This window comes from Aquarana catesbeiana, linkage group LG01 (assembly GCF_042186555.1).
Source record: "Aquarana catesbeiana isolate 2022-GZ linkage group LG01, ASM4218655v1, whole genome shotgun sequence".
In the NCBI taxonomy this organism is placed as follows: Eukaryota; Metazoa; Chordata; class Amphibia; order Anura; family Ranidae; genus Aquarana; species Aquarana catesbeiana.
The window spans coordinates 319,283,515-319,301,449 of NC_133324.1; the positions used below are offsets into that span (position 1 = coordinate 319,283,515).

Consider the following 17,935-nt stretch of genomic DNA (forward strand, 5'->3'; position numbering starts at 1 on the left):
CGAAAGAATCTTGCCCATCAATATCCTAGAGATTCGGGCAGTACGTCTGGCTCTAAAGGCCTGGACTTTCAGGTTACAGGATTGTCCTGTCAGGATTCAATGCGACAATGCCACAGCTGTATATCGATCACCAAGGGGGCACCAAAAGTATCTCAGCACAGAGAGGTGAACCATATTTTAACTTGGGCAGAAAGAAATGTTCCGTGCCTTTCTGCAATCTTCATTACGGGAGTAGAGAATTGGCAGGCAGACTACTTAAGTCGCCAGCAGTTATTCCCAGGGGAATGGTCTCTTCACCCCGACATATTTCGGGGCTGTTAGTCAAAAATGGGGGACTCCGGACGCGGATCTGCTAGCATCCAGGTTCAACACGAAGTTGGTCAACTTTGTGGCCAGAACAAGCGATCCATTCGCATGCGGAACGGATGCGTTAGTGACCCCATGGGATCAGTTTTCACTGATCTATGCATTCCCCCCCCCCCCATTCAGTTGCTGCCTCAACTTCTTTGCAGGATTAAGCTGGAAATAAAACCGATAATTCTGGTGGCACCAGCATGGCCCAGAAGGTCATGGTATGCAGAAATCGTAAAGATGGCAGTGGAAATTTAACGGCTTGGCTATTGAAACCCACATTCTAAAGAAACTTGGGCTTTCCGCGTCAGTTATCTCTACCCTGATTAATGCTAGGAAGTCAGCTTCCAGAGCTATATATTATAGGGTCTGGAGGGCTTATGTTTCCTGGTGTGAATCTAAGGGTTGGCACCCTCGGAGATATATCATAGGCAGAATTCTCGCCTTTCTACAATTAGGGGTAGAAATAAAATTGGCCTTAAGTACTATTAAAGGCCAAATCTCAGCTTTATCGGTCTTATTTCAAAGACAACTTGCTACTCATTCTTAGTCCGAGGCTTTATACAAGGGGTGACGCTGCTTAATCTGCCCGTCAAACCTCCCTTGAACCCTTGGGACTTAAACTTAGTTTTGTCTGTGTTACAAAAACAGCCATTTGAACGAATACAACAGATTCCCCTAGTCCTTCTGACAGGGAAGTTGATATTTTTGGTTGCTCTATCCTCAGCAATACCAAGAATTTGGTTTTTTCATGAGGACAGAGTGGTGTTACGCCCTCGTCCAGGCTTTTTGCCAAAAGTAATTTCAGGTTTTTACCTGAACCAAGATATTGTCCTGCCATCGTTTATTCCAAAAACTATGTTCCAGGGAAGAAAAGTCACTACATTGCCTTGATGTGGTGAGAGCAGTGAAAATCTATTTAAAGAAAACTGCTCAGATTCGTAAGACTGATGTCTTTATTCTGCCGGAGGGTCCTAAGAAACCACAGGCAGCGTCAAAATCCACTGTCGCTAAGTGGATTCGGCAAGTAATAATTCAAACGTATGATTTAAGGGGCAAGATTCCCCCGTTTCAAGTTAAGGCGCATTCTACCAGGTCGATTTGGGCTTCTTGGGCAGTGCGTCTTCAAGCCTCCATGGCTCAGATCTGTAAGGCCGCAACTTGGTCTTCAGTGCATACATTCACAAAATGTTATCAGGTGGATGTAAGGAGGTATGAAAATATTGCCTTCGGGCGAAGTGTGCTGCAAGCAGCAGTATAAGTCCTCAGGTCTGGGGGTACCCTGCGGGTTGTTTTCTCCAACCCCTCATGTGGCATTGCTATGGGACATCCCATTAAGTAATTACCTTAGGCTCTGTGTCCCATGATGTACGATAAAGAAAATAGGATTTTTATTACAGCTTACCTGTAAAATCTTTTTCTTGGAGTACATCAAGGGACACAGAGGTCCCGTCCCTCTTTTGGGATACAAATATATTGCTTTGCTACAAAAACTCCTGGAAGGCGGAGGGGTTATATAGGGAAGTAAACTTCCTTTGATTGGGTTTACCAGTGTCAACACCTGAAGGTGGCTTATAACCCATTAAGTAATTACTTTAGGCTCTGTGTCCCATGATGTACTATGATGTACAAGGATACTGTGAAAGTGATGAAGAAAATAGGGTAGCCAGGCAGAGAAGTCATCAAGGAAGTGACACACTGGTCCAGGAGGCCGATAGATCACTGCAATCCATAGAGAAATTGGAGAAAACAGATGAATACAGTGCATCTAAAAAGAAGAGAAGGATAGAGAGGGAGGGGTAGAAGGACTTGAAAGGTGGGGGATAGAAGCAATTCAATTCCACCTCCTTTTCGACCACTGGGTCTGGGTGAGCGAGGCCTCCATGGGAGAGGGCAGGGGGAGAGGCAGAGTGAGACACTTGATGCCAGGTTTCTGTAATTGCAAGACGGTTAAGGGAATTGAGACAAGAAGGTCATGGACAGAGGTGAGCTTGTTACAGACAGCACAGGTGTTCCAGAGAAGGAGGGGTTTGGAAGCAGGAAGATCGAGATTAGACTGAGTGGTTTGTGGCTATTGCCGGAGGAAGGTGGCTGTGGGGGTGAGACTCTTTTGCAATAGTAGGTATAGGGTGTGTTTTAGCACTGCACTCAGTTTAATTGACCTGCTACTATATTGTCACTTAGTGAAATCAGTGTGTCCTGTTTATGTTCTTGTAATGTGGTAAAATTTCATGCAATGTGTAGCAGTAGTAATAAGAGCTATGCATAATTATATATGATGGAGATCTGAGTTTACAGTGCTTAAATGACATTTCTTACTCTCTCTCAGGATTTGGTGAAAGTGGAGATCCAACTTGCAGCATAATGCAAAACTGGGCCAGGGTTGAGGTAAGCATGTATCTAATTTTGTTAATCAAAACTTTTTTTTTTTCTACAGTTGTCCTTTTCTCATCCTTTGAGAGACACAGGAAGTCTTAACCTGAATGATGCCTGCAGCTACAGGCATCATTCAGATATCCTTGTTTTTAGCCGGCAATTCTGTGCACCATAAGAACGATCATAGCGGCGGTTCCGCCGCTGGATCATTCTTACAGGCGACGGGAGGGGACATCGGGCCTCCGACGGTCATAGAGATGGTCACCAGTCCTCTCTATGACCGTCGGAGGCCCGGTACAACGTTATGACGTCCTGTCCGGGCCGCGGATGTAAACAAAGCCACGATCGCGGCTGGTAAGCATGAGATCGTGGATTTTTTTCCCAGTCTCATGTTTTCCAGCCTGGAGGAGAGATGTGTGGGGTCTTATTGACCCCGCATATCTCCATAAAGAGGACCTGTTACGAATGATTCCTATTACAAGGGATTTTTACATTCCTTGTAACGGGAATAAAAGTGATCAAAATAAAATTTTAAAAAGTCTAAAAAAAAAATAAAATAAAAAAAAATTAATTCAAAATGCCCATGTCCCCGGTAGCTCGCACTCAGAAGCAAAAGCACATGTAAGTCCCACCCACATGTATAAACGCTGTTCAAACCATACGTTAGGTATCGCCGCGTGCGTTAGAGCGCGAGCAATAATTCTAGCACTAGACCTCTTCTGTAACTCTAATGCCCCGTACACACCGTCGGATTTTCCGACGGAAAATGTGTGATAGGACCTTGTTGTCGGAAATTCTGACCGTGTGTAGGCTCCATCACACATTTTCCATCGTATTTTCCGACACACAAAATTTGAGAGCAGGATATAAAATTTTCCGATAACAAAATCCATTTTCGATAATTCCGATCGTGTGTACACAAATCCGACGGACAAAGTGCCACGCATGCTCAGAATAAATAAAGAGATGAAAGCTATTGGCCACTGCCCCGTTTATAGTCCTGACGTACGTGTTTTACGTCACCGCGTTTAGAACGATCGGATTTTCCGACAACTTTGTGTGACCGTGTGTATGCAAGACAAGTTTGAGCCAATATCCTTCGGAAAAAAATCCTAGGATTTTGTTGTCGGAGTGTCCGAACATAGTTCGACCGTGTGTACGGGGCATAAACATGTAACCTGTAAAAAAATTTTAAAGCGTTGCCTAAGGAGATTTTTAAGTACCAAAGTTTGGCCTCATTCCATGAGTGTGTGTGCACTTTTAAAACATGACATGTTGGGTATCTATTTACTCAGCGTAACATCATCTTTCACATTATACAAAAAAATTGGGCTAACTTTACTGTTTTGTTATATTTTAAATCATGAAACTGTGTTTTTTCCAAAAAAAAGCGTTTGAAAAATTGTTGCGCAAATACTGTGTGAGATAACAAGTTGCAACGATTTTAATTTCCTAGGGTGTCTGCTAAAAAAAAAATATATAATGTCTGGGGGTTCTGAGTAATTTTGTAGCAAAAAAATGATGATTTTTACATGTAGGAGAGGAGTGCCAGAATAGGCCCGGTATGGAAGTGGTTAGAAAGCTTTGTTTACAGAGCTTAGATCTCAAGCTGAAATTTACATACACAAGTAAGGCCGGTCATAGATGGTTCGAATCTCTGCCAGTTCAACTTGGGTAAAACCAGCCTGTCTGATCTTACTTGCGATTAGACATTAAAAAAAAAAATTTGATCCCAAGCGATTAGTTACCATTTAGGGCTTGTTTACACCATACGCGCATAAAAACTGATCAGTAAACCATGCAGATTTCACTTACAGAGACGTGAGTTTACATCAGTTTCACATCAGATTTCATGTGCATTTCAGTGAGTTTTTATGTACGTTGACATCCATTTTCATACACGTCGGTTATGTGCCGTTCACACCATAGTGTTGATGTCACGTCTGTTTTCTTTCCATGCAGAAATTACTTACACGTTGCAGATTTCTGTGAAAAAAAAAAATTGCACGTGATACCAGTGTTGCGGTGTGAACGGGGCACAGAGAGCAATTGTGTGTTTTTGTTTTTTTCTGTGCCCATTGCAGAACGTGTGCAGAAAAACTGATCTCTCTGCACATGGTGTGAACAAGGCCTTAAAGTACATAATTTTACATTTTCATGGAATACATGCTTTTATAAGACAAATTTTTGAGTAAAACAGCTAAGCTTACAAATACTGTAGCAGCTGACTGTTGATATTAGGGCACTTACCTGTCCAGGGAGCATGCTATGTTGGCACCCCAGCCTATCTTCAGATCGAATCCCGGCAGCTGCCACCGCCATTCCTAGTAAGGGAACCTGGTAGTGAAGCCTTTCAGCTTCACAATGAGTTCCCTACTGCGCATGCGCAAAGCGTGCTGCGCTTTGTAATTAGCCCGGGCGGAGGAAGGAGGAGAGGGGCCAAACTACCATGAGATCGGGCCACAGCCTGGTTTCGAAAATGGGGAAGGGGGGAACTGTCAAAAACGCCCCCCCATTCCCCCCCTCTCCCCTGAAAGGTGCCAAATGTGGCGCTGGAGGGGGGGAGGAAGCATTTAAGCGAGAGTTCCACTTTTGGGTGGAACTCTGCTTTAAGTTAAGACTTAGTCTTTCTGGTTTTTAAATTCTATATTTAGAACAGTTTTTCTCTCTGCTACTCTATTAAGGCTGGACACTGCAACAACATGCAAAAAGCCAGAGAGCTGTGGGATAATATCATGACCAAAGGAAATTCAAAATTTGCCAATATGTGGTTGGAGTACTACAACCTAGAAAGGTAAGCATGAATGATCTGCAAATGATTAGCGTTTTTTTTTTGTTAGTGGATTAGTTCCTTTTCTTGGAGATACCTGGTTTGATATTTAATGACACACTCAAGCTCCACCCTCAGGCCAGAATCTGCCCTACTCCTGAAGCCTCCTGGGTTATGTTAGGTTGAGATCCCAGGAGGCTGCAGGAGCAGGAACTTATCATTCTTGCTTAGGCGAGAATGGCTGCAGGACAAGGGGGAAAGGACCAGAGAAAAAAAAAACCTGTAAACAAAGGAGGGGGGAGGTCCGCTTTAAGCAACTATACTTTTGTATAACTACCATTTAGATTAAGCTCAGTTGTGTGTGTGTGTGTGTGTGTGTTTTTTTTATTTTTTTTAACTTGCCTGTTCCCCATTGCTGCACAGCTGCTGTTTGAAACTCTGGTCCCCTACTACTACAGCACACGCGCAAAGAAAATAATGTTAGTTCCTGAAGAAAGGCAAACTGTCATGGGTCCCAGTACCTCCAACGATGGTCTCTTTTTAGAAATTAATGGGATTTTTCTGTGCATGCAAAGATCGATTGGAGATTTTGCAGTGCCTGTGCAGTGCTGTCACTGAGGGCCATGCAATATGGATCTTGCAGGAGCATAAACAGGTAAGTATAAAACTTTGGGGGAGGAGGCTGTTGGGGGTAGGCCTAAAGGATGGTTATTCAAAAAGGTTGTATTTTTCTTTGCATTTAGAAGATAAAACTGTCATAGTAGTCGTAATTATCAGGTATCATCACTTCTATCAGATTTTACTTATTTTTAAAAAATCCCTTCTTGTTCCTGCACGTGCAAGCTGTAGATCTGTAGCATCTAGACACATTGCATATTGGAATTCTTTATAAACTAGCTGTTTTTACAGAGCTCATGGAGATATTCAGCACTGCAGGAAAGCCTTGCATAGGGCGGTCATGTGCACTTCAGATTACCCTGAACATGTGTGTGAGGTTCTTCTTACTCTGGAGAGAATAGAAGGTGGGTTGTGTTTCTGTGGCAAACAAGCAATAAAGATGTTATGCTTATTTATTTTCAAACATCAAAGTTTGTTTTTATCCACCATTGCAGGGACATTGGAGGACTGGGATACAGCTGTTCAGAAAACGGAAATGAGACTTTCACGCGTCAGTGAGCAGCGTGCAAAGGTCAAGTCGTTCTGGAAGATGGCGCTATGTTTACTTTATCATTTACTGTAGTGTACCAATGATTTTTTTTTTCAATTTTAACTAAATGAGGTCTCCTTTCTATTACTCCACAGGCTGCCGAGAAGGAAGCAATACTAGCCAGGCAAGAAGAGGAGAAAGCAGAACATAGGAAAAAGTCACGAGCGGAGAAAAAAGCAAAGAAGGTGAAAAAGGCAAAACCAGGAGATAAACGCAAAGCAGAAGAGGAGGATGAAGAGGATGAAGAATGGGGGGAGGAGGCCGGTGAGTTTTATCCTTGTAGTTCCTGGATAAGTAGTCACTTTTTCTTGAATAAGCGCCATCTAGTTACTGACACACAATTATTACTATGCGATCAGCTTCTGCTGTTATAATTATTCACTCTTACATTACCAAATTACAGACCTACTAGTCGATTATACAGTATATTATAATTTTCTTTCAAGGAGGATTTATATCTATTTTTTAAGTCAAAAATCATGTTGCCATCATCGTGCCCGAAAATATAATCATGTTAACCATGGTTTTACACAGTATAGATGCATTGGTTTCCCGTTAACAAGCTTAACTTAATGCATTTTGGTTTGTGGAAAAGGTAGCTTTCTCCTGATGGATTTGTACAAATCCCCTAAAACTATCACTGCCATTTGGCTAAGGGCATAGCCAATACAACCAAGCTATTTTTCACTGCCCAGTAATTATCTGAGAACAGACATTAAACTCTTCTGATCCCCTAAATTCTGGTGTGCTCTGAGTTGGCTGCTTTTTTTTTTTTTTTTTTTTTTTTTTACAACCTTTACTAATGGTTAATAAGCCTGTCCATCATAGCTGGTGGCAGAGTAAGGTTCTCAACCTGGAATCCTCTAGAACTCTAATAGGAGTTTGAGATAGATCTCAGCAAGCAAATAACTTGACTTTACATTAAAAATGCAGAAAGCTACACTATTTTGAAGTATTGTTTGAACTGAACAATAAAAACGTGATCAACAGTATGGTGGTGAATTTCCTTGATTTAGTAAATCATGTGTGGACATATTTTGCGTTTGTACTTTGCAGCAGAGCAGCCCAGCAAGAAACACAAAGGAGAAGATAAGCTGGAAGACGATGAGAACGATGAGATGGAGACTGAAATTGGACTGTTTGGCCGGAGTACCACCTCTAGGGCTCAAACTCCAGCCAGGCACAAGCCCTCTACCACAAAGGAGCCTACAAAGATTCTGCATGATACAAACAAGAACAATATAACTGTGTTTGTCAGCAATCTGTCCTTTAATATGTCTAATCCGGAACAGCAGCTTAAGAATGTCTTCTCTGGTTGTGGGGAGATCGCTGACGTCAGAGTTATCTATAACAACAAAGGCACCTTCCGTGGATATTGTTATGTTGAGTTTACAGATGAAAAAAGTGCTCTGGATGCACTGAAAATGGATCGGCAGGAGTTGAATGGAAGGCCGATGTTTGTCTCCCCGTGTGTGGACAAGAACAAGAAGCCAGACTTTAAGGTTTGTAAGCGATGTGTACTCGATCTGTACTTGACATACAGTGGGGACGGAAAGTATTCAGACCCCCTTAAATTTTTCACTCTTTGTTATATTGCAGCCATTTGCTAAAATCATTTAAGTTCATTTTTTTCCTCATTAATGTACACACAGCATCCCATATTGCCAGAAAAACACAGAATTGTTGACATTTTTGCAGATTTATTAAAAAAGAAAAACTGAAATATCACATGGACCTAAGTATTCAGAGCCTTTGCTCAGTATTTTTAGTAGAAGCACCCTTTTGATCTAATACAGCCATGAGTCTTTTTGGGAAAGATGCAACAAGTTTTTCACACCTGGATTTGGGGATCCATTCCTCCTTGCAGATCCTCTCTAGTTCTGTCAGGTTGGATGGTAAATGTTGGTGGACAGCCATTTTTAGGTCTCTCCAGAGATGCTCAATTGGATTTAAGTCAGGGCTCTGGCTGGGCCATTCAAGAACAGTCACGGAGGTGTTGTGAAGCCACTCCTTCGTTATTTTAGCTGTGTGCTTAGGGTCATTGCCTGGTTGGAAGGTAAACCTTCGGCCCAGTCTGAGGTCCTGAGCACTCTGGAGAAGGTTTTCGTCCAGGATATGCCTGTACTTGGCCGCATTCATCTTTCCCTCGATTGCAACCAGTTGTCCTGTCCCTGCATCTGAAAAACACCCCCACAGCATGATGCTGCCACCACCATGCTTCACTGTTGGGACTGTATTGGACAGGTGAGAGCACTGCCTGGTTTTCTCCACACATATCGCTTAGAATTAAAGCCAAAAAGTTCTATCTTGGTCTCATCAGACCAGAGAATCTTATTTCTCACCATCTTGGAGTCCTTCAGGTGTTTTTTATCAAACTCCATGCGGGCTTTCATGTGTCTTGCACTGAGGAGAGGCGTCCGTCGGGCCACTCTGCCATAAAGCCCTGACTGGTGGAGGGCTGCAGTGATGGTTGACTTTCTACAAATTTCTCCCATCTCCCGACTGCATCTCTGAAGCTCAGCCACAGTGATCTTTGGGGTCTTCTTTACCTCTCTCACCAAGGCTCTTCTCCCCCGATAGCTCAGTTTAGCTGGACGGCCAGCTCTAGGAAGGCTTCTGGTCGTCCCAAACATCTTCAATTTAAGGATTATGGAGGCCACTGTGCTCTTAGGAACCTTAAGTGCAGCAGAAATCTTTTTGTAACCTTGGCCAGATCTGTGCCTTGCCACAATTCTGTCTTTGAGCTCTTCAGGCAGTTCCTTTGACCTCATGATTTTCATTTGCTCTGACATGCACTGTGAGCTGTAAGGTCTTATATAGACAGGTGTGTGGCTTTCCTAATAAAGTCCAATCAGTATAATCAAACACAGCTGAACTCAAATAAAGGTGTAGAACCATCTCAAGGATGATCAGAAGAAATGGACAGCACCTGAGTTAAATATATGAGTGTCAAAGCAAAGGGTCTGAATACTTAGGACCATGTGATATTTCAGTTTTTCTTTTTGAATAAATCTTCAAAAATGTCAACAATTCTGTGTTTTTCTGTCAATATGGGGTGCTGTGTGTACATTTAATGAGGAAAAAAATGAACTTAAATGATTTTAGCAAATGGCTGCAATATAATAAAGAGTGAAAAATGTAAGGGGGTCTGAATACTTTCTGTCCCCACTGTATACTTGATCTGTTGAAAATTTATACATGATTCTAAGGCCACTCTACATTTAATGAATTTAAAAGGTGGATTTGGCTACATTATGGTGAATGCCAACTTTGCCTGAAAAGTTTTGCAGGTGTGGAAGTGATTCACCACTTTGGGATAGGGCTTACTTATTTTCTGTTATTTTTAGTGTATGTTTTCCGCCCCTTATGGGCACTGTTTGTGAATATTTCTCCAGTCCTTTGCTGCTATATTTCTTAATGAAAAATCAAGAAAAATAGGATTTTTGTACTTACCATAAAATCCTTTCCTTAGAGTTAAGAAAAATGGAAAGTGTGCCCATTTTTAAAACTATAATTATTCTCAACGCAGACCTTGCCAGTAGGCGCAAGCAGTCCAAAGAGGAGAGATGGCAAATAAGGGGAGGGAGCTTTGCCTTTTAAATGACTTATTAAAAATATTTTACAGTAAGTACCTAGTAAAAATCCTGTTTTGTTGTCTCTTGAGGGGCACTGCTTGATAGTGTTAAGCAACATAGGGATGTCCAAAAGCAGTCCAAGCAGTGGGTATACACAAACAACACAAGTGGACCAGCCTAAAAGAAAAACAAAACAAGGGAAAAACAAAGGTATTAAACTGCAGTTTGCAGAACCTTTTAAAAGAAACTATGGCATCAGGGGGCAGATGCAGCCTTACAGATCTGAGTCACAGAGGCCTGATGAAAAAAGCCCAAGAGGTACTTGCTGCTCTAGCCGAGCAGGTCTTTATAGGCAAAGGAGGCACTTTATCTCACAACTCACAGGCCACTAAACTGTCAAATCCACTGAGAAATTGTGGAACTGGAAGACGCCGTGGCCAAGAGAAAAATCCTGACAGCCCTTAAGTAATCCAAACAAGTAAAATTAATTTGGGGTATTAACTGGTGCTGTACACAAAGGTAGCACAATATAAAAGGAGGTCCATGATCTCAAAACAGCCTTGTCTTTATATAGCATTAAATGGGGCTCCTTAAAAGAAAATGCTGGGGAGACCTCAGTAGCCAAAGTGATGGCCACAAGCAAAGTCACCTTGTTGGATAATGTTACAGAAATGTCCGAAAAAGGTTCAAATGGAGAATTTTGTAACACTGACAAGACAGCTTTAAATATTTCAAAGCCGTTGTTTCCAATTTTTAGGGACTAGTTATTGACTGGAATAGTACCACTGCATTGGTGTAGGGCCAATCTGGTGCCTATATTTAAAAAGGGATCAAAGTGTTTACCATGTAACTATAGACCCGTTACCTTAACTTTTAGTCGGGAAGATACTGAAAAGTTTAATAAAAGACCACATAGATGAGTTTCTGCTGGAAAAAAATATTTTAAGCAACATACAGCATGGATTCATGAAAGACAGAAGTTGTCAAACAAATCTGATTTTTTTTTTATGAAGACGTAAGTAAAACCTTGTACAGAGGGGTGGCTGTGGACAAAGTACACAGTTCCCCACACACGGCTAATGTGTAAGGTAAAGTCTACAGGCTTGGAAAGATCAGTTTGTAAATGGATAGAAAACTGGCTAAAAGACAGAATTCAGAGAGTAGTGGTTAATGATTCTTACTCTGAATGGTCTATGGTTATCAGTGGTGTACCCCAAGGTTCAGTTTTTAATATCTTTATAAATTATATAGGGTCTGGGATTAACCACTTGCAGACCGGAAGGAGTTATCCGCTTCCTGACCAGGCCATTATTTGCGATACGGCACTACGTCGCTTTAACTGACAATTGTGCGGTCATGCGATGTTGTACACAAACAAAATGTATGCCCTTTTTTTCCCACAAATAGAGCTTTCTTTTGGTGGGATTTGATCACCTCTGCGGTTTTTATTTGTTGCACTATAAACAAAAGACCAACAATTTTGGGGGGGAACTATTTTTTTTTTTTTTTTTTTTTTTTTTTAACTTTATCCCAAAAAAATTCATCAGTTTAGGCCAATATATAGTCTACATATATATGGTAAAAAAAAAAAATCGCAATGTATATTGATTGGTTTGTGCAAAAGTTATAGCGTCTAAAAAAAAAAAAAAAATAGGGGATATATTTATGGCATTTTTATTATTATTATTTTTTTTTTTTTACTAGTACTTAATGGCTGTAATTTGCGATTTTTAGCGGAACTGCAACATTTTGGCGGGCAGATCGGACACTTTTGACACTTTTTTGGGACCAGTGACATTTTATACAGCGATCATAGCCTAAATAGCCACAAATTACTGTATAAATGTCACCGGCAGGGAAAGGGTTAACACTAGGGGCGATCAAGGGGTTAAGTGTTCCCTAGGGAGGTGTTTCTAAATGTGGGGGGAGTGTACTGACTGGAGGAGAAAGATCGCTGTTCCTGATCACTAGGAACAGCAGATATCTCTCTACTCCCCTGTCAGAACGGGGATCTGTTTGTTTCCATACACAGATCCCCGTTCTGGCTCTCTGTGGAGCGATTGCGGGTGGCCGTGCGCATTGGCTCCAGCGTCACGCTGTGGGTGCATGTGCCCCCTATAGCTTCTTAAAGGGGCTGACGTACAATGACGGCGATTCGGGCAGCCGTGCCAACCTGCCGCATTTGAACTGCGGCAGCTGGTCAGCAAGTACCGTATTTATCGGCATATAACTCGCACTTTTTCCCCCTGAAAATAGGGGGCAAATCATGGGTGCGTGTTATGTTCTGTCTATCACAGGAGCTGGTCCAATGGCGGAGGCGGGACTGTGTATGTGACTGCCGACTGAGAGCCGAGTAAACAGGAGACGACGGCTCGGTGATTTCCTGCACTGCATTGATGAGAGATGGTGAGGTTACAGATGGGCATTAATCAGGCAGCTGCATTGATGGGAGATGGGCTGCATTGAAGCTGCAGATGGGCTCAGATCGGGCTGCATTAATGGGCACTGACCATTATTTTGCTTCAAAGTGCTTTATTTAAAAAGTTTTTTCCTGAAACTTCCCTTTTTTAAATTGAAGGTGCGTTTTATACGCCGATAAATACGGTAGTTAAAAGTACTATTTCAGTCTTTGCAGATGACACCAAGTTATGCAGTGGAATAACGTCCTTACAGGATGTCTCTAACTTAAAAGCCAAACTCAGTGCACTATTTAATTGGGCATCTATGTGGCAAATAACGTTTAATGTTGATAAATGTAAAGTTATGCACTTGGGGGCTAAGAATATGCATGTATCATACATACTAGGGGGAGTACAACTGGTGGGATCAATGGTGGAGAAGGATCTAGGGGTTTTGGTAGATCATAAGCATAATAACATGCAATGCCAAGGTACAGTTTCCAAAGCGAGCAAAGTCCTTTCTTGTATTAAGAGAGGTATGGACTCCAGAGAGAGAGATATCATTTTGCCCCCGTACAAATCATTAGTAAGACCTCATCTGGAATATGCAGTTCAGTTTTGGGGAACTGGAGAAAGTACAGAGAAGGGCAACCGACATGATAAGAGGCATGGAAGAGCTCAGCTATGAGGAAAGATTAGAGGAACTGAATTTATTCTCTTTTGAGATGAGGAGATTAAGGGGGGATATGACCAACATGTACAAATACATAAGGGGTCTATATGGTGAACTTGGTGTGGACTTATTCACTTTAAGGTCATCACAGAGGACAAGGAGGCATACTACATCTAGAGAAAAAGAGACTTTATCTTCACATACAGAAAGGTTTCTTCACAGTAAGAGCTGTGAAAATGTGAAATATACTCCCTCCCAGAAGTGGTTATAGTCAGCTCAGTAGATTGCTTTAAAAATGCCTGGATTATTTCCTAAATGTACATAATATAACTGGGTACTAACATTTTATAGGTAAAGTTGATCCAGGGAAAATCCGATTGCCTCTCGGGGGATCAGGAAGGAATTTTTTTCCCTGCTGAAGCAAATTGGATCATGCTTTGTGGGGGGGGGGTTTCCCCCTTCCTCAACTGTAGGTATAGGTTTGTTTATGGGATTGTGTGTGTGTGTGTGTGTGTGTGTGTGTGTGTATATATAGATAGATAGATATAATCTCTCGAACTAGATGGACTTCTTTTAACCTAACTATGTAAATCTCAGCGTTGGCGTATGGGACGAATAAAGGGAGCAACAGGTGTGCAATAAATGTACAAATTATTGAACTGGTAGCAAGAAGTTGAGGAAAAGACAAGGCAGACACATGACCCCTGATGGTGCTAAGGGTGAAACATTGTTCTTCCAAGCAAAGAGAGTAAACAACCCACCGAAAAGACACCCGAAGAAACTCCACGTATGTTGCCGAATCTTGTGGGAGGTAGTTTTATGAGTTTTAAGCGTGAAATTAGCAAAATCTACAATGCCTCTATCTCAGAAGCTAATCTGGAAGAGGCCACAGAGCATTGGCTGACCGATAAACAAGGTCTTAGTCTCTTCGCTCTGAAATGGCCTTCCAGAGTGTGGTACTAACAGGAATGCCCTCGCTTTTGATTTTGTGAAATAGAAGAGGTAGTGGCTAAAGTGGAGGTAAGGCATATATATCAGGGCACATTGATTCCATGGCGCCACCAAGGTGCCATCCGATCCTGTGCCCTGAAGAAAAATCTGTCCAGCTTATTGTTGAATTGAGATGTTAGCAGATCCACATCTGTCATCTTCCAATGCAGACATACAGTATACAGGCAGTCCTGGGTTACAAACAAGTTAGGGTCTGTAGGTTTGTTAAGTTGAATCTGTTTGTAAGTCGGAACAGGTACATTTTTTTAAGTGTAGTTCCATCCAAAAAAACGTTAAGCTTAGGGAAGGGCTAACACCCCTGTAATGTTTGTTTTGCTTTCTGTGCCCCTGTTCCCTGTTCAGAAGATTTCACCTCACTTCATGTCCCAATGACAATTGGATCTTGAAAATTTTGGGTTGTTGTGGAAACAAGCCTTGGTGATAAAGCGCCAGTGGAGACCCCTTTTTCCCAAAATAACTCTTACAGGAGAGAATTCCCCTTCCTAGGGGTAGATTTCCTCTCACTTCCTGTTGACTCCCTCTGTTTGTAAGTAGGAGTCGTTTGTAAGTCTGATGTTTGTAACTAGGGAAGCGCCTGTATGTTGAAAATCCTGCCTTTAACAGAATATAAACACTCCGTTCCACACACCATAATTCTGGTATTAACTACATATTTCACTTACTCAGGTGTTCAAGTATAGTACCACTTTGGAGAAACACAAGTTGTTTGTTTCTGGGATACCATTTTCCTGCACCAAGGAAGAAGTAGAAGAAGTTTTCAAAGAACATGGCACTATCACACAGATCCGGCTAGTGACCAATCGCTCGGGGAAGCCAAAGGTAATCTAATGTATATAGATAGATATATATATATATATATATATATATATATATATATATCTCAGGCAGAAAGTGGTTACATTTTTTAAATAATTTAAACATGTAAATTAGTGTCTCTGTTTGATAAGTTTTGAGCATTGGGTACAGGAGGTTGGATCTTATTTTAAGCTGGTTGTAACACTGAACTTCTATATGTATATGGTAAACTTAACAAAGTGCACTTTCAAGATGGTTGCTGTTTTATTTGAAAGCTTAGATTGATAAACAATTGTTAAAGTATTTTGTTTGTGTACAAGGAGCTTCTAACTCTTTTTACGTGTACATCAAGTTTCTTTCAGTTTTGCAAAGCTTTTAAGGCTGAATTTTTTTACTTTTCTATTTAAAGGGACTTGCATATGTTGAATATGAAAATGAGGCACAGGCCTCACAGGCTGTGATAAAACTGAATGGTACCAAGATTAAGGACCACACAATTCAAGTGGCAATTAGCAATCCTCCTATGAGAAAACATTCAGAAGCCCTAGAAACTGCACAGTCTAATAGGCCTATGATGCCACGACAAATCTATGGAGCGTAAGTATAATAAGTAGACATGTGCATTCGTTTTCGTCCGAATGCATTTTCGTCCGAATTTCAGGTATTTTCGTTATCGTTTTAACAAACAACAACGAAAGTTCAGAATACGAAAACCGAAAGATCTGACATAAACAAATGCTTTATTTTCATTGCGACAACAGTTCAATATAGATATCAGATTCGACATGACGCTGACAATAACAATCTGTGGTCGAATGTGCCTAACCTTAGCTCTATTAGTCCAAGATTATTCTACATAGAGAGAAAAGATTCGACTTGGAGAGAAAAGATCGCTGCTGGAATTGGGTGGGGGAAGTAAAATAAAAATAATGATGATGATGATGAATGTTATTGGCTGATTGTAACCAAAGAGGAGGAGCAGTAAAATAACTAGAACTAAGTACACACGTACAGCCAACTTACTTTCACTTACAATTTGCTAGCAGAGAGAGACACACACACTGAATCATTTCAGAAGACACTCAATCTTAGCTGGTCCGTTTGTCAGAGAACCTGAATTATTTAGCAATTAAGCATAAGCACAGCAGCAGAACAATAGTGAAGCAAGCTACAGTTCAACTTAACTTTTTCATAATAATCTGCTGCTATTGTTTTAGTGTTGTTAACTTAATAGTGATACTAGTGTTGCTAGTGTTGTGATATATCGCCTCAGAGGCTGCCCGTGTTGTGGGGGGGGATTTATTATTATAGATTCTATATTATAATGCCATATCAATATCTGACACAACATCGGATGCCGCGCCCGCCATTGCATTTGGAGATTGACAAACGAATGTGAAAGTTGGCTGACTGTTGGGGTAGAGTAGACCATTCAACATGAACGACGAAGATTCGACAAAGCAACGAAAAACATACAAACGTTGAATCTTTGGCTTATGGTGTCTTGTCGAAAGTTCTCAGAAGATTCGACGGAGCAGCTAAACTGTACGGCGCTACAATCGTACATTTCCGGTTAAATGCATCCGCCCATAGGCTATAGAAAAATTCTGATGTTGGTTGACTAGTAAAATAATTAATAAATATAATTATTACTAGTCATACAACATTAGAATTCTACTACAGCTAGCTTGTAGGTGGAAAATTCGACCGGAAATGTAAACGTACAGTTTAGCTGCTCCGTCGAATCTTCTTTGAACATTCGACAGACACCATAAGTCTTCAATGACAGATTCGACCTTAATTAATTTGGATTTTCGGACCAATGCAATTTTTAACGAAAAATGAAATAATTAAAAACGAATTTCGGGAGTAACTAAATTTTATTTTTCGGACGAAAACTAAATTCCGAAACAAAATATTTCAGTGTGCACATGTCTAATAATAAGTCGTTTCAAGAAACCCCTCCCCCCTTATTTTTTCTAAATGTCAAATTTATATGCTGTAATATTTTGTTTTTTTTTTTATTAAACATTTTCCAATAACTGAGAAAGTAACCCTTCCCTATGCTGGTCATCTTGGTAATTCCTAATTTAAGCCCTTTCTCGGGCCACAATGCCTCCTTCTCAGAATCTTTTCAGCCAACTAGTGTGCCCTCCCACGCATGTATATGGAGCACTTTACTCATTTCAATAGAGAGTCTTTTTATTGGCTTTTCTAGGTCCTCCAATCAAATTAATGGAGCTTGCAGCCAAGATGTGTGTTAGGTGCCAGCTCAAAGATCAACAAAGCCCTGTTGCTAAGTGTATGCCATTATCAAAATGTTCAGCATGTGCAATACTAAGGGATACTCTCACTGGAAACCATTTGACTAGCTGTTTGCTTGTATTAATGGCAGTTTCCTGGGATCCCCCGTATCTTTTTCTTTTTTATAAATATTAGAAAAATCATGCCTCCTCCCATTAGAGATACCTCTAAAGGAGACCATTGGAAGGTATTTCCAAGTACGAAGGGTATCGTGGTGATGGATTTAAGGACTGGTAGGTGCATGGTAGGGCCTCTCCTCTGGACTTTCCTAAGCCACATTTTTGGAAGATGCTGAAGTCAGAGGGTCAGCATAATGGGTAGGCAACTAGCATATTTCCCTCCTAACAGGTTTAACATTGAAGAGGGTTCGAGAAGCAGCCCATAATATTGTAAACTTTTTTTTTTTTTGTTCATAGAAGAGGAAAAGGAAGAACCCAAGTGACCCTTTTACCCCGTTCCCTGCACCGTCAGAAT

The 17,935-nt window shown here is 41.1% G+C and overlaps 1 protein-coding gene across 1 annotated transcript in view; it reads left to right on the plus strand.

Moving 5' to 3' along the window:
* SART3 (spliceosome associated factor 3, U4/U6 recycling protein) overlaps positions 1 to 17,935 on the plus strand; it is a 56,660-nt gene that overhangs the window by 38,209 nt on the left and 516 nt on the right. The window contains 9 exon segments of the mRNA XM_073630161.1: positions 2,681 to 2,739; positions 5,412 to 5,521; positions 6,407 to 6,519; positions 6,610 to 6,686; positions 6,800 to 6,968; positions 7,761 to 8,206; positions 15,029 to 15,181; positions 15,567 to 15,754; positions 17,878 to 17,935. The exon segment at positions 17,878 to 17,935 is cut by the window's right edge and continues 516 nt beyond it. Coding sequence (XP_073486262.1) covers positions 2,681 to 2,739; positions 5,412 to 5,521; positions 6,407 to 6,519; positions 6,610 to 6,686; positions 6,800 to 6,968; positions 7,761 to 8,206; positions 15,029 to 15,181; positions 15,567 to 15,754; positions 17,878 to 17,935 — 1,373 coding nt within the window.